Raw genomic sequence first — 13,304 nt, forward strand, 5'->3', positions numbered from 1 at the left:
TAGTGCCTGTATTTTCTGTTTTCCAAACTGCATGGCATTTAACTCTCACTGGAATTCTCCTGTATGCCCACCTGCACAAGTGATTGCCTAAATACCTTTACAAATCCAACCAGGAGTCAGGATGCCAGGGAACAATCCTATAATACAAATGTACACATGTAAGTGTCTACATAAGTGACAGATAGACACATAGTACTTATAATGCATATATATATATATATATATATACACATGCATAATAAGTATACACTTCAATAGCTGGGTTGAGATGCAGTTTCACCATACAGTGAGCTGATGTAGCATCTCACTCCCAATGAAAGGAGGGCCCTGCTTCCTCCCTTCTACTTACTGCTTAGTGCTTTCGCTACTTACCTTGCACTGGATTTGGTGTTGACTGGACTTGTGTGTTCACCAGTTAAACTCACTAGCATGACAGAAAAATAACCAAACAAAGAAAAGTGGACAGTTTTCTCCCAGCCTAAGTTCATTTAGGTGGCTGATAAGCATCAGTGAGCGAAAGTTAGGTGCTTCAGCATGTGACTTGGAGCAAGAAAGGAAGTAGGAAAATAAAGGCAGAGTAAGTCTCCCCTTTCAATGGGGAGATCACGTTGGATTGGCTATGCTGCTTGCACCATCAGTTTGATTGAAATTGTAGGATACTTATCTGGGACTACAGTGTTATTTTTCATCTTAACTCATGCGTTCTGGTAATTCTTCCAAAAGATCTTAACTTTGACAAAAACAGACATATTCACGCATTGGTTTATGGTAGAAAACCAGACCTTCTTGGAATTAATGTCGTGGATTCTGTTTATTATTATTCTGTTTATTGTTATTACAAAATAATAACAACAACAACAACACAAAAAATACAATATATATTTCTTAATCTGCATCCTGGGAATTCACACTCACACCTTCAGTTATCACTGACAGAGGGACTCAAAAATCTCCCCAGTGAAAATCTGCCCCGTGAAGATAAACAGTTCAAAAAAGTCTACTTACACATATCTTCTTGTTCTTATCTTTACAGGTGACCCAGCTGGATCCAAATAAATCATTACTGGAGGTAAAACTGTATCCTCAAGAAACCCTTTTCCTAGAGGCAAAAGAATAGATCAAACAAGATTGTAGGACTAATCATCCTTTGACAAGCCAGAGGCACAGCATCGAAAGGAAGACTTCTATCAACGCCACCTTGTACTATCATCCAACTCAATGTCACAACTTTGCCTCTTGCAAGAATCCTGAAAAATCAAAAAAACATAGCTACTTAAAGTTTCACATACATGAGTATATGTTTCCAACCTCATTTAAATGAGCAGAGGATAAAATTCTGCTATGAACACTGAACATTATGACTCTGTTGCTCACTTATCATCCAGCTTTTGTTATAATTAATGCACTGTTAAAATGTGAGTGATTGTTAAGTAGAATTTTTACTCCTCAAATGCCCCCTTTTCACCAAGAAATCTTGGACATTTCTGCCTGTACTTTTGACACTAGAATGCTGTATATTTGATATCTCGCTGAGCCAGTGCTCTCATATATGCATTTTATTTCTGTGTTTGAATTTCTACTTCGTCAACTAATTTAAAAAGGCAGAAAAAACTAACGGGACATTCTCAGCCATGGAAATTTAACAGTATTATAGCAGAAAGCATATAATTTTTGTTAGTATTTTCTGACTTCTTTGATAAGATGTAAGGTTTTGTTTGAAGAATATAGTTTGACATATATGCGAGATATTTATTTACTGGTTCTGCTTTGGGTCTCAGTTCTGGTTCAGTTTAGGAAGTATTTTCCATTACATTGCAGTGTGTGAAACTGCTTATTGCATGATGTGAATATTTAAATAACATTAGAAATGGCCAGTACCAGAAACCTGGTATCTTGCCAACACTTCAGGAATCAGCTGATATTGAGTATCAGCTGTTAAAAACCTTTCAAATACCAGATACAAAAGTTCTTTATTTCTCATTATGAAAGAAAGGGCAGTTCCCATTTTAGCAGTTTTCCTTCATTCTGGCACTTGTTTGTATCCTATTACTCTGCTGTTTTAAAGCACCTTGTTTGTTTCATCAAACAATGACTATCTTAAGAGGTGGTGTAATAAGAAATCTGCCTTATTATTGCACACTTTGGACATTTTAACAATAGATTACTGATCCCGTCTCAAATTAAAGAAATCCTACTTCTCTTGTCTGAAATGTATGCACCAACGACCTGCTATCTGATGTGGAAAAATCTGGTACTTTAAATTTCTCAACCATAGAATGAGCATACCGAGTCTAAGATCATAACATACACTTGATGACAAACCTGCATCAAAACTGGTTTGGTTAATTTTTTTGCTTTTTTTTTAAATCTCTGGGCTTACAGGATAGTGCACAATAGCACTACAGAATCATCATCTGCTGATCAAACTTGTTTTTTAAAGCCTGGCACATTGTTTTCCACATATGTTTATATGTAATTCATAGTGTTTATCGTAGCAAGATGAGTTCTGATTTGAAAATTTTATACTAAGCAAAAACCAATTGCACACATCTTTTAGTCTTTCTTTTTTCTTTGGAAGGATGGTGATAGAAAATTAAATGTATGCCTATTATTAGGGTGTTAGTGAAGCCGATATATTGTTACCTTTACCAAAAACGCAAATTTCTGAGCAGGGAAAGCCTTATTCTACCTTTTGTAATTCTGTAATTAGCGAGTGCTACATCAGACACTTTTAGAAATGCAGTATCTACAACAAACAAAAGGTTTGGAAGTGTAAGCAAATTCTAATCATTTGCAGTTCCCAAATAAAAGAATTCATAGCCAATAGAAAGGTAAATGTATGTGTAATGGAAAGCTGGATGCAGACGCTTCATTCTGAACTTTTGTTTTCTTACCAAAAAAAATCCACTGTGTTTATTAAATAAGAAATTAACATAGGTTGCAAACTGGGGTGATGCTGTTTCTACAAACAATCACAGTAACACATACAGCAGGATTTTAAAGTGATGCATATCTTTTTTTTTCAGATTAGCTCTTCCTTCTAAGCTGGTTATTGAGGAAAGGAATTGCTGAAATACTATACTGCTACACAAAGCAAAGTGAACTTTCAGCTAACTTGTTTATATTAATCTGTTCTGTTTAACTTTTGTTTGCTCTCATCAGGCTGTTTCCTCTCACTCAAGTTTATTTCTGTATTTTGACTATATATTCTTTACTTTGATACTAGTTTCATAAAGTTATTAAATGTGGCTTGAATATTTGTTGAACTTGTTGAAGTCAGTGCTCCCAGGGTTTGTTTGGCCTTTTTTTTCTAAACTCTTTTCTATTTTTTCCCCCATTTTGTTCATATTGCAAAATATACTGTCATTATCAAAATGTTCTGGTGATAATTAACTGGAAGTGTTAAAAGTGGTGGCATTACTGCCCTTTGATATAAAGATATCAAGATCAGTATATAGGGATCATTCTGCCACAACATAAACAAGTGTATCACTCTTCAAATAAAACATTTATGATTTTGGTCCTTAGATACTTTGGGCCTGATTTTAAGAAGCAACTATCTAGAGTCACCTTTCCAAATTACACCCTCAATGCAAACCAATCCCTGTGTAGAAACATTAATATTGTGTGCTATCATTTTCTGCTCTCCTAAACCATGGCATTCACTTCATATGCTCCGCTGACATGGTTAATCCTCTCGTCAGTCTACAGACTGACTTTGTAATTCAGTATTACCATAAAACTGTAACACTTGCTACAGACCATATCCCTGATTCTATCTTTTTATCTTCAGGTTCTTCACATTAATGGATTATCATTAACGTGATTAATGCATTAGTTTTAAGTCTTAAGGAATTACTGTTAATGAGTGGAATCCTGTACGATGTGTCGGCTTTCATTATTGGCCTTCAGAGCATTACGGTGAAGGTGGGGCACTCTCTGGCTTTTGAAGAAACTTCCTGCCTATTGACATTGGTGTTTGAAATAATTATTAGAGAATATGCAGAACACAAGTGTTTGCTCTGTATTCTCTGCATACGCACTCTTAAATTTCAGGAGAGTGCTGAGGGTGTTTCTAATGGAGCTATGTTGGGGGTTTTGTTTATTCTTTTTAATGTAGCAGAAAAGGACTTTGGCTTTCGTAAACTGTACCTACTCAGTGACATTAGAAACTTAAAATAAATTTTCAATTACAGTAATATTTCTACTAAAAAGTGATATGATTTCACTCTTCCGTATGTGGGGAAAAACAAAATTGCCATGACCCAGAGTCACAGAAGGACTGAAGCACTTCACTGTCCAAGCCTCATGGCCAGACTCCCTAAACAATGCGCAGGAAGATTTAGGTGCCTTAAAATGGGGTCCACAACAAGCGAAAACTACGTAAGTCCGTCTCCAAACAAAGCAAAGCAAAAAACCCACATGTGAAGAGTCACTACCAGGCAGAGCCAGGAACTGGTTAGAGTGGTCAGTAGGAAATGCTAAAGATGAAGATGTCTTGTGTATGCCATTCCTCACTGGAGCTGAGGCTTCCTACTCTCTGCTGGCCCAGGGTGCCTCCTCCCATTCAGGGTTCACAGCACTGAGACCATACATCATGGTAAGCACCAAGTCCTTTCTTCCAGCGTTCGACAAAGCACAGGATGCATTTTTTTTCGAAACAGTGATGGCGGCCTTCTCGGTCTCCCCTGCAGTTTTCACTTAATTTTACTTTACACTGAAGTTTTCCCATATTGTGAGTCATACGGGCCTGAGGAGAAGCAACCCCCTATGTCAGACATTTCAGAAGACTACTTCATTGCCACCATAGTACAGGCTACTCTTAATGTGTGTACTCACTCTCTGCTGTCAAAGCTGTTTGACTGCCAAAGTACAGGATTCTTCGAGCTCGTTGAGAGGGAAGGTACAAGCAGGAGCATCAGTCTTCAGGCTGGCAGATGGGGTGCTTGCCTGGGATGAGCTATCCAGCCCTTTCCAGTGACTGTTCATTGCAGTCACTGTTTTTTTCAGACAAATGCCCTAGGAGAAGAGACTGAATGTTGATTCTGCAGCCTAGTTAAATTTTCTTATTCTACTTCTATAAAAGAGAAGGCAACAGCAGTAGCCTTAATTCTTTTTTTTCTGGACAGGTCATGAAAGAAAGCAGAAATGACTATATATTGGGCACAGTGTGACCCATTGTTCACTACCTGAAACCATTTCCTCACAGATGATAGAGACAGAGGAACACCAAATTTAGCACTGAACTTGTCAGGATCCAGGCAGTTTTATAGTCAACTTAATCTGGTATGGATCTGCAGTGCTGCCAGAAGAGCCGCCTCTGCCCCCATCTTGCACTGGGACTAGGCAAACTAATCTAGTTTAAAACTAACCATTTTTTTCCTGGAGTAGTTTTCAGACTGATCCAGCTTGCTGAGTGGCTGTACGTACACCAGCACCGACAAAAAGCAGAAGGTGGAGCATGCAGAAGATGAGTAACTGAAGATGAGAGGGAGAGGAAGGCAGGGCTGCTCCTTCTGACAGCAGTGCTGATTTATGTGGCATTATATTGATCACGGTTCTCTAAATTTTTTTTAATGCCTTGTTATTACCTTTAAATTTTACATTTACTTTTGAATTTCAAGCAAATTAAACAAGTGGTATTAAACAACTTTTGCTATCTGAAGTTTCCGTAAGTTTGTGAAAGCTGGCAGCCCCGAATTCAAGAAATAGGAAGCCAGACAGGAGGTATTGTGAGTGTTTGCAGTGAGGGCAAGGCGCACTCTAGATCTAGCCTTACTAGTCACTACAGACCTGAGAGAGCAGCCCGAGCACCCTACCTGCAGGAAAAAAGTTTCAACGGGATTTAATGTCTCATTAGATACCAGAGAATTCGCTCCTTAGTCGGGGCTTTTCTCTGTGGATTCTTTTATGTGTAATAAAGACTGAAGTCACACTGCAGCCTTAATATAATTCAATTAAAATGTCACTCAACTGCTGGTTACAGAAGTAGGCTTCATTAGTTCCTGTGCTCACAAAACTACTGGTTAACACGATCATTATTTTGTACTTACTACCAATGAGTTTCATTTACTATTTTTCCAACTCCGTGTTGTGACAGTCTTCCACAGTTCATTGCTATTCACTTTCAATCCAGTCATCTTGAATGAGTTTGTATCATTCATTAATATCATCACTTCACTACTGATAGCTTTTTCCAGATAATGTATGAGTACCTTGAATAACACAGGTTCCCACACAGATCCTTGGGGACATGGCTGGTATCCTTTCTCACTGTGAAAACTGTTGCTTACTGCTTCCAGCTATCAATCTCTGAGTAATACTCCCTTTTTTTCTCAAGAAAAGATGTTTCCACTGTAGTAAACATCACTGCAAATGACTAGCTTAGTTTTCCTGCAATTGCCCTACTTTCATTAAGTACTCTTTTTACACCCTGAAAATATATTAGTCCAATTATCTTTCTGGCAGCCTTCCTGTTTCTGGTATTTTTAATGATCTTTTACACCTTTGGCAATTGTTCCTCGAGGTCTGTCGGTTGTTTAGTTTTGTTTTTGTGTATTCCAAAAGTTAACTTTCCACAGTCATTTTCTTTTCTGTTCTCCATATTTGAGGCCGTCTTTCAATCGCATCCTTTAATGTGCTGGCTAATACAGCTCAACTACTTCTGGTGGGCCTTCTGGAGTCTTTTTAAGTAAGATAGATGTGTACTCTGAGGATCTAAGACAGTGTCTTCAAATAGTTTTGATTACAATCTTAGTCTTTTACCTGTGACTTAATTTCCCGTCATTATCTTCCTCTTTATGCAGTTTTCTTCTTGAAGAGAAATGCTACTCTGGTGACTTTTTTATTATTTTTAGTAAAATAGTGAATATAAGTATGTTTTCATTGACCTCAAAATGTGTTTTCTATCATTTTATTTGCCTCTAGCTTTATTTAACCTATTGTCACAGTCCCCATTATCATGAGTTCCTATCATTCATTGGTATTTTATACCTCGTAACTACAGCACCCTATTCATGCTCTTGTCTTTTTGAAATTTACTGAGATACCTAATTTGTTGTCATTTGAAACCTCACATTCTGTTTCAGGCATTTTAGAAGTTTTAAAATTATTCTAATATGTATGTAGAAATATTTTTCATTTTGTCTAGGTCTATTTGCCTGTTTTATATGCCCTGATTAATTAGGACTTTTGTTGTGTAAGGAAAAGCAAGCATTTCCAAAATGTGGTGGCAACTGAGAAGGGATTTTTAAATGACAATTATATCTACAGAGGAACTTAACAAATTATTTTGTGGATCTAATTGAAAAAATCTAGAGGTTTTTTTAGAATTTAAGTATAACCTGTGAATTGCAGAGAACACTGAGTTGCTGAAAAATACTTCTACTTTTTCAAGGTTTAGACGAAAGTGAATAAGACATTGTGTGACTGTTGCAGTATCCTCTAACATAGGAAAAAAAATTAATCAAGGCTTTCAAGATTACAATTCCTTGTAAAGTTTGTTCAATCCATTTTAACTTTTAGTTTACTAATCTTCCCTAGTCATATGAAAAGTGGTTTTATGCACATGTATTAAAAGAATTAAAGTACTCTCAACTGGGAAGTCTTGGTAGATACAAAACATTCCTTTCATTTTATAAGCAATTTCAAGGCACATGTGGAGTTTACTCCTTTGACAGTTACATTTTGGCAGCTATAGCATTCTTTCATCATTCCCTGTATTTTAGATGTTTTCAAGTGTATTTTTTCCTTCAGATAATGCTTATTATCGTATTGCCCTTCTTGTCATCAACGAATCACTACGCACAAGCAGTATTTCTTATCAATCAAAAAACGCCAGATTCAACAGAACACACATTCTAACCAGTTAACCCTTTGAGAATTCTTAATTTTGCTTTACAAACACCCTCCTAATGTTATTAGCATTTATCCAGCTGCCATCATAGTCTACTTCTGGAATGAAACCAAATCCTTGTGAAATTATCATAGTTTTCCAAAATGAATCAAAGTGGTGAGCTGATAACTCTACTTTTTATTGAAACAAAAATGCTGCTAATAACAGAAATAATTAAGCAAATAAAAGTTAGATTAACACCACTGGATTCCATAATCTAGTGGCTGCTTGATGCCTGCTTTAAGATTCACTGAGGTCAAATAAAAAATACTGTAAAGGTGTACTTAGCTACTACAGTTCTTAAGAAATGGCACAGTACACGCAAGTCATGCTCTCTGTGCTGAAAGAGGCAATAGTATTAGAAGTCACCATGTTGCCTTTATACCATCCTGTAGTAAAATAATTTCCCATAAGCAGACTGAATCCTTAGGAGACCAATTAAACTAACTTTATGGCAGTTATGCACTACTGGGTTGGTGAAAAGGGGCTGGTCACAGCAGGATAAGAATCAAGCTCATAAATGAAGAGCAGCCGCAGCAGAGTAGTATGAAAGAAGAACAACGGAAATTATACTGTCAAAAAAGCTGTTAAAGTGTCGTTACAGAAATATTAACTTAGGTTTGATCTTTGTATTTAAAATTCCAGCTTCTAATGGATTCCTTCTTCCAATAAATTTATTCCCATTATTTTAAAAACATTATAAAAATTAGGAATTTTTTATAATTACTTGCTTACGAGAATCTTATAGCAAGGAATTTATCTGCCAAGAGAAAGTGGAATTGATTGCCCTCAAAGTGTAATGTGGATTTAAAAAAAAATCTTTCAGTTACCATAATTGCAGATATTTTTAATTACAGGCAATCCACTTATCTCAAACAGAAAATGGATTTTCAGGTTATTTATGCACCACTAGGAAAAAGGACTAATAATTATTAATAAAGTAGGTAGGGTTCATATTATTTTTAAGCACAGAATAAGGCTGAAGACTTTATACACTCTGTACAACGTAATAGTATATATCAGTGCCTAAGCACTGCAGAAAAATATTGCCTCCTCCCCACTAAAGAGGAAATAAATTATTTTACAGGGGAAAAATGTTATTAATAATGAAAAAGAGGCCCTGTTCTTACAAGAAAGTATTATCCAGACTTGGAATTACATGAGAAAAATATACTTAAACATAGACCCACTGTAACATTAGTCTCAGAATCAGTGATAAATTCTTAGCATGCTGTCTCAAGGGAAGAAAGTCTCTACTGCAGCACTAACCACCAAAAAAGATGGAGTCGTCCTTTTGATGGAGGATTTCTTGGCAACCAGTTTGTCCTGTCTGAAGTAATGAAAACCTCCAGAGCTAGGAGGAAAAAGCACGACAGTTCTTCACCCAAAAGAAAATAAAGGAAAAAAAGTTTGCACGACATCTTCAAGCTCATCATCCCTCCCCCCGCCTCCGTGGTGATAATATTGTTCAGCGTGCCATAAATTCAACCTTTTTGAGTAACCATTAGATAGCACCGTGTGCTTAATGGGAGAACATATCTTGTACCTGAGAACTAACCATTCTCTGTCTTCTCATCCCATGCTTTTAACCCGTTTCAGACACCACCTTTCCCGTCCTTCCTCATCTGCAGAAACCAGCCGCCTTTCTGTCCTTCTCTCAAGCTCCGCTCCCGTTGCTGTACAGAACATGGCCAGCATCCCTGTCACTTGCCATGGCACCTTCACTATCGCTTCTCCCAAAGCCTCACAACCAAGCGTGTGCTTCATAACCAAGTCAGGACTTTTTCTCCTCCGTGGTTTTGGGGGCCTGATACCAGGTTTCCTGGCCGCTCTACCCGGCGTTACCTCGAAGCGCCGGGTGCAGCCCGCAGCTGAGGAGCAGCGGCCGGCGGGCCGCCCGTGAGGGGGCCGAAGCGCACCTCAGCCTTGCTGCCCCGCTGGGGCGTTCTTAACTTCCAGGGCCCTTTTTAGCACACAGAGGTGCCCTGAAAAGAGCGGGAGGAGAGCCGCTGGCTTCTCTGTGAGCGATCAGGGCCGGCAGTTTTTCCGCCGGTGTCCCCCGCTACCGCAGGCGGGCACGGCTAATGGCGGGAAGATCCGCCATCGAGGCCTTCCGCTGCCGGTGGGTGCGAGGAGGGGGCTCCCGCGGGGCAGGGAGGCGGGAAGGCGGCAGCGACCCGAGCGGGGCAGGGGCTACGCTGGGGCGCCGGGGCGGGACGGCGCGGGGAAACGAACCGGCCCCGGTAGCGGCTCCGGCCCCTCGCCGGGCGCCCGCCGTCGCCGCGACAGGGACGCCCTCGCTCCTCCTGCCCGCCCGCAGGCGGCACTGGCCGGCCGCTCCGGCGGAGTTTGCTTCCTCAGGGACGGGCCCGCTCCGGGGTCCCTGAGGGGAAAGCGCCTGGGCTCGGTGGCTGCGGCGCTGAGGAAATGGCGGCCGTGGAAACGGCCCGCCCGGTGCCCCGCAGCCGGCCGCCTCACCGCCTGCCCTGCGCGCTCCTCCCGAGGGATTTGCCCCGTGGGGAGCGGGACACCCCCGTCATCCGCCCGGCACAGGCCGGGATGGAGCCGCAGCGCCAGGCCAGAGCCGGTGCCGCCATGGCAAACCGCGCCGTCGCACCTCGGGGCCGGCGGGCTCCCCCGGGAAAGCGTCGGCGCCAAAGAACACGTTGGGGAGAGCAAAGGCCTCCCGCGGCCCAGCGGGGCCGTGCCCTCAGGGAGCCGCCCGCGCCCAGCAGCCGCCCCTCGGCCCCTCCTGGGCTGGGGAGAAGCCGTCGACGGAGAAATCCCCACCGGGCACCGGAGGGCCGGCGGCGGGCGGGCGGGAGCGCTAACGCCGCTCGCCCAGGCGGAGCAGCGACCGGGCAGGCCCACGGCCGCGGGGCCGGCAGGGTGAAGCCGCGCACCGGTCAGCGTGCCCCCGGGAGCGCCTCGCCGGGGCCGCCCGGGGGAGCGCGCAGCCGGGGCAGCGGTGCGAAGCCGCTCCCCGGGGTCTCCTTTGCCTTCCCGCTCGGCGCGGATCCTCCGCGGCCGCCCTGGCCGCGCTGCCAGCGCGGAGCTGGCTCCACACGCCGGCTCCCCACGCCGGCCCCGCACGCCGGCCCGGCTCTGCCCGCACAGCCGCGGCGGAAAGTGCCCGTCCCGTCCGCCCCCGCCAAAAAAAAAAAGTGAAAATTAATAAAAGGAGGATCAAAAGGGGGGGGAACAACCTCCCGTGGAGCGAGGCCGCTCGTTGCCGTGCCTTTGGCGAGCGTGGGGCCGCCGCGGCGGCGTGTGCCCTTCCCCACGCGCGTGGGCGGAGATGGGGCCGCTCAGCCCTGCGAGGGGCGAGGGAAGCGCAGGGAAGGAAAAGAGAATTGCCGGGAAAAAAAAAAAAAAAACCAAACCACACATGGAGCCGAAAGCCCTGGCACTGCCCCAGCGCTGCCCGGTCCCGCGGGGCTGACGGCAACCCGTGCGGCACGGGGACGGGGCTGAACGGTGCCGTGGTCGGTTGCGGATGGTCCGTCATTAGCTTCAGAGAAGCCTGTGTTTGCGTAAGGGCCCCATTAAATAGCGTATGTTAACTGTAAAAAGAGTGCAAGAATGATTTTTTTCCGTAAGTGCGTGTGGTTTTCGATGATGCCATTACACCGGCTCTCTCCTCCCGCCCCTCTGCAAACACTCTCAATATGTCTCTTTAACGGTATAGGTTGTATTTATCTATCGCATTCCGGCAGGATTGTGAAGCTCCTGAGCTCCTAGGGCAACAAACACGGAGGGGGGAATCCTCCGGCAAATCCGAGTGGGGCTGTCACGATCGTGAATAGAAATAAAAGGCTTAATCTTCTGCTTTCGGCTAACGAAACGACTTAGCCTCCAAAATATGGAAGCGCTGCGACGTGCTGAGCCGGGCTGGGGCAGGGCGGGTGCGGGAGCCGGGCAGGGCGGGAGCTGCCCCGCACCTCGGGCTGCCCGTCCCGCTGCCACGGGCGGGGGCCCTTCCCCGGCCGCCCCCGCCCCGAGCGGGCCGCCGTGCCCAGCAGGCCTGGGAGAGCTCGAGGGTTTTTAATTACACTCCTTCCCTTTGCTCCCTTCATTTTTCTGCACCCTTTGCAACGAGACACACTTGGAATCAGAGTGGTTGTGACATTTTGGTGGCAGCTTATTGTGCGGAACACTTAAAGTTTAAAAAACAAGCCCCATAGAAGTTGAGGGGCTTAAAGCAGCCCCCTTTGTGGGGCAAGACATAGAGTTTTGATTCTGGACAATGGTGTTTCTCAAATTTCTTCCAAAAACCTGCACCCCATCTGTGATCTCAATGAAATCGCTTTTCTCTCTCCCTTCAATTCATTTGGCAAAGGCGAAGCAGATGCATGGGACGGGGTCTGAATTTTAATTATTAGGTTTTACCTGAAACAAAACAGCAAATCCTTTTTACCATGTGTTTGAAGTTAGGAGACGGGCAGAGGAATATAAAATATAATTAAAAAGCTCTCGGATCGTTAGGGAGCTGACAAGAGCCTTTTTAATGAACCTCTCCCAGCGCCCTGTAGTAAATTAGCAGAGCGGAGCTTTCCCCAGTCATTCCGGCTCTGAGCTGCTGCCTCCTCTTTACCTGCCTGTGTCTGTGAGCGTGAGCGTGTGTTTCCACGCCGCGGGCCCACGGCGCAGGAGAGGCTGCGGCACACGCGTGTTTCCCCGCGCCGCGGGCAGGGCCCTTGGCAGGCCGGCTCCCGGCCGAGCCCTCGCTGCCCCGCAGCCACCCGCGAGGTGACGGGGAGAGGAGGGGAGCGGGGGCAGCCCCTGCCGAGCCGCCCCCGCCCCGCGGCGGCCTGCCCGGGGACGCTCCGCCGTCCCGCGGAGGTCTGCGGCGCTCCCAACCGCTCCGCGCTCCCGGGAACCCCCCCGCCGCCCTCCGCGCATTATCTCCAAGTGCATTTAACCATCAATAAGGTGCGAAGGGAAGATTGTCTGTCACTTTAATCCGCGCCCGAGGGGCTGGGAAATAAAAAGGGAGAGGGAGAAGGAGGGAGAGGGAGAAAAGGAAAGGTCTTAAAGAGCCTAAAACCCGTACAGGGGCTGTGGGAATGCGGGACCGGGCTCCGCTCTCGCTCGCTCCCCGGCCGCCCCTCAATTAGCAAGACGCGCCCTGTACGGGGGAGTGCGCGGCGGCCTTGCCTTCGAAGGTGAGCCGGTTTCCTCGAGGAGACCAGCCGCTCCGCCGCGCTTGCTTCCAGCGGGGAGCGGGGCAGCCGCTCGGGGCGGCCCCGCCGTGGGGCGGGGGCGGCGGGGGGCGCCGGGCCCCCCCCCGGGCGGCCCCGGCCGGCGCTGGGCTCCCCCTGCGGGAAAGGGAAATTCCCGCCCGCCTCCTCCTCATCCGTCAGCGCGCTCGGCTGGTCCCTCGGGAGAAGGGGAGAGCGGCGGGGGGGTC

At 45.0% G+C, this 13,304-nt stretch overlaps 1 protein-coding gene across 1 annotated transcript in view; it reads left to right on the plus strand.

Annotated features, from left to right (window-relative positions):
• The window catches only part of FAF1 (Fas associated factor 1), a 179,221-nt gene extending 176,284 nt beyond the window's left edge, over window positions 1-2,937 (plus strand). The window contains exon 19 of the mRNA XM_072866708.1: window positions 1,034-2,937. Within this exon, the coding sequence (XP_072722809.1) occupies window positions 1,034-1,117 (84 nt within the window). The 3' untranslated portion in view covers window positions 1,118-2,937. The remainder of the gene's footprint in view (window positions 1-1,033) is intronic.
• The last annotated feature ends 10,367 nt before the right edge of the window (window positions 2,938-13,304 follow it).

The sequence above is a fragment of the Ciconia boyciana genome, chromosome 7 (genome assembly GCF_034638445.1).
Source record: "Ciconia boyciana chromosome 7, ASM3463844v1, whole genome shotgun sequence".
NCBI classification, from domain to species: Eukaryota; Metazoa; Chordata; class Aves; order Ciconiiformes; family Ciconiidae; genus Ciconia; species Ciconia boyciana.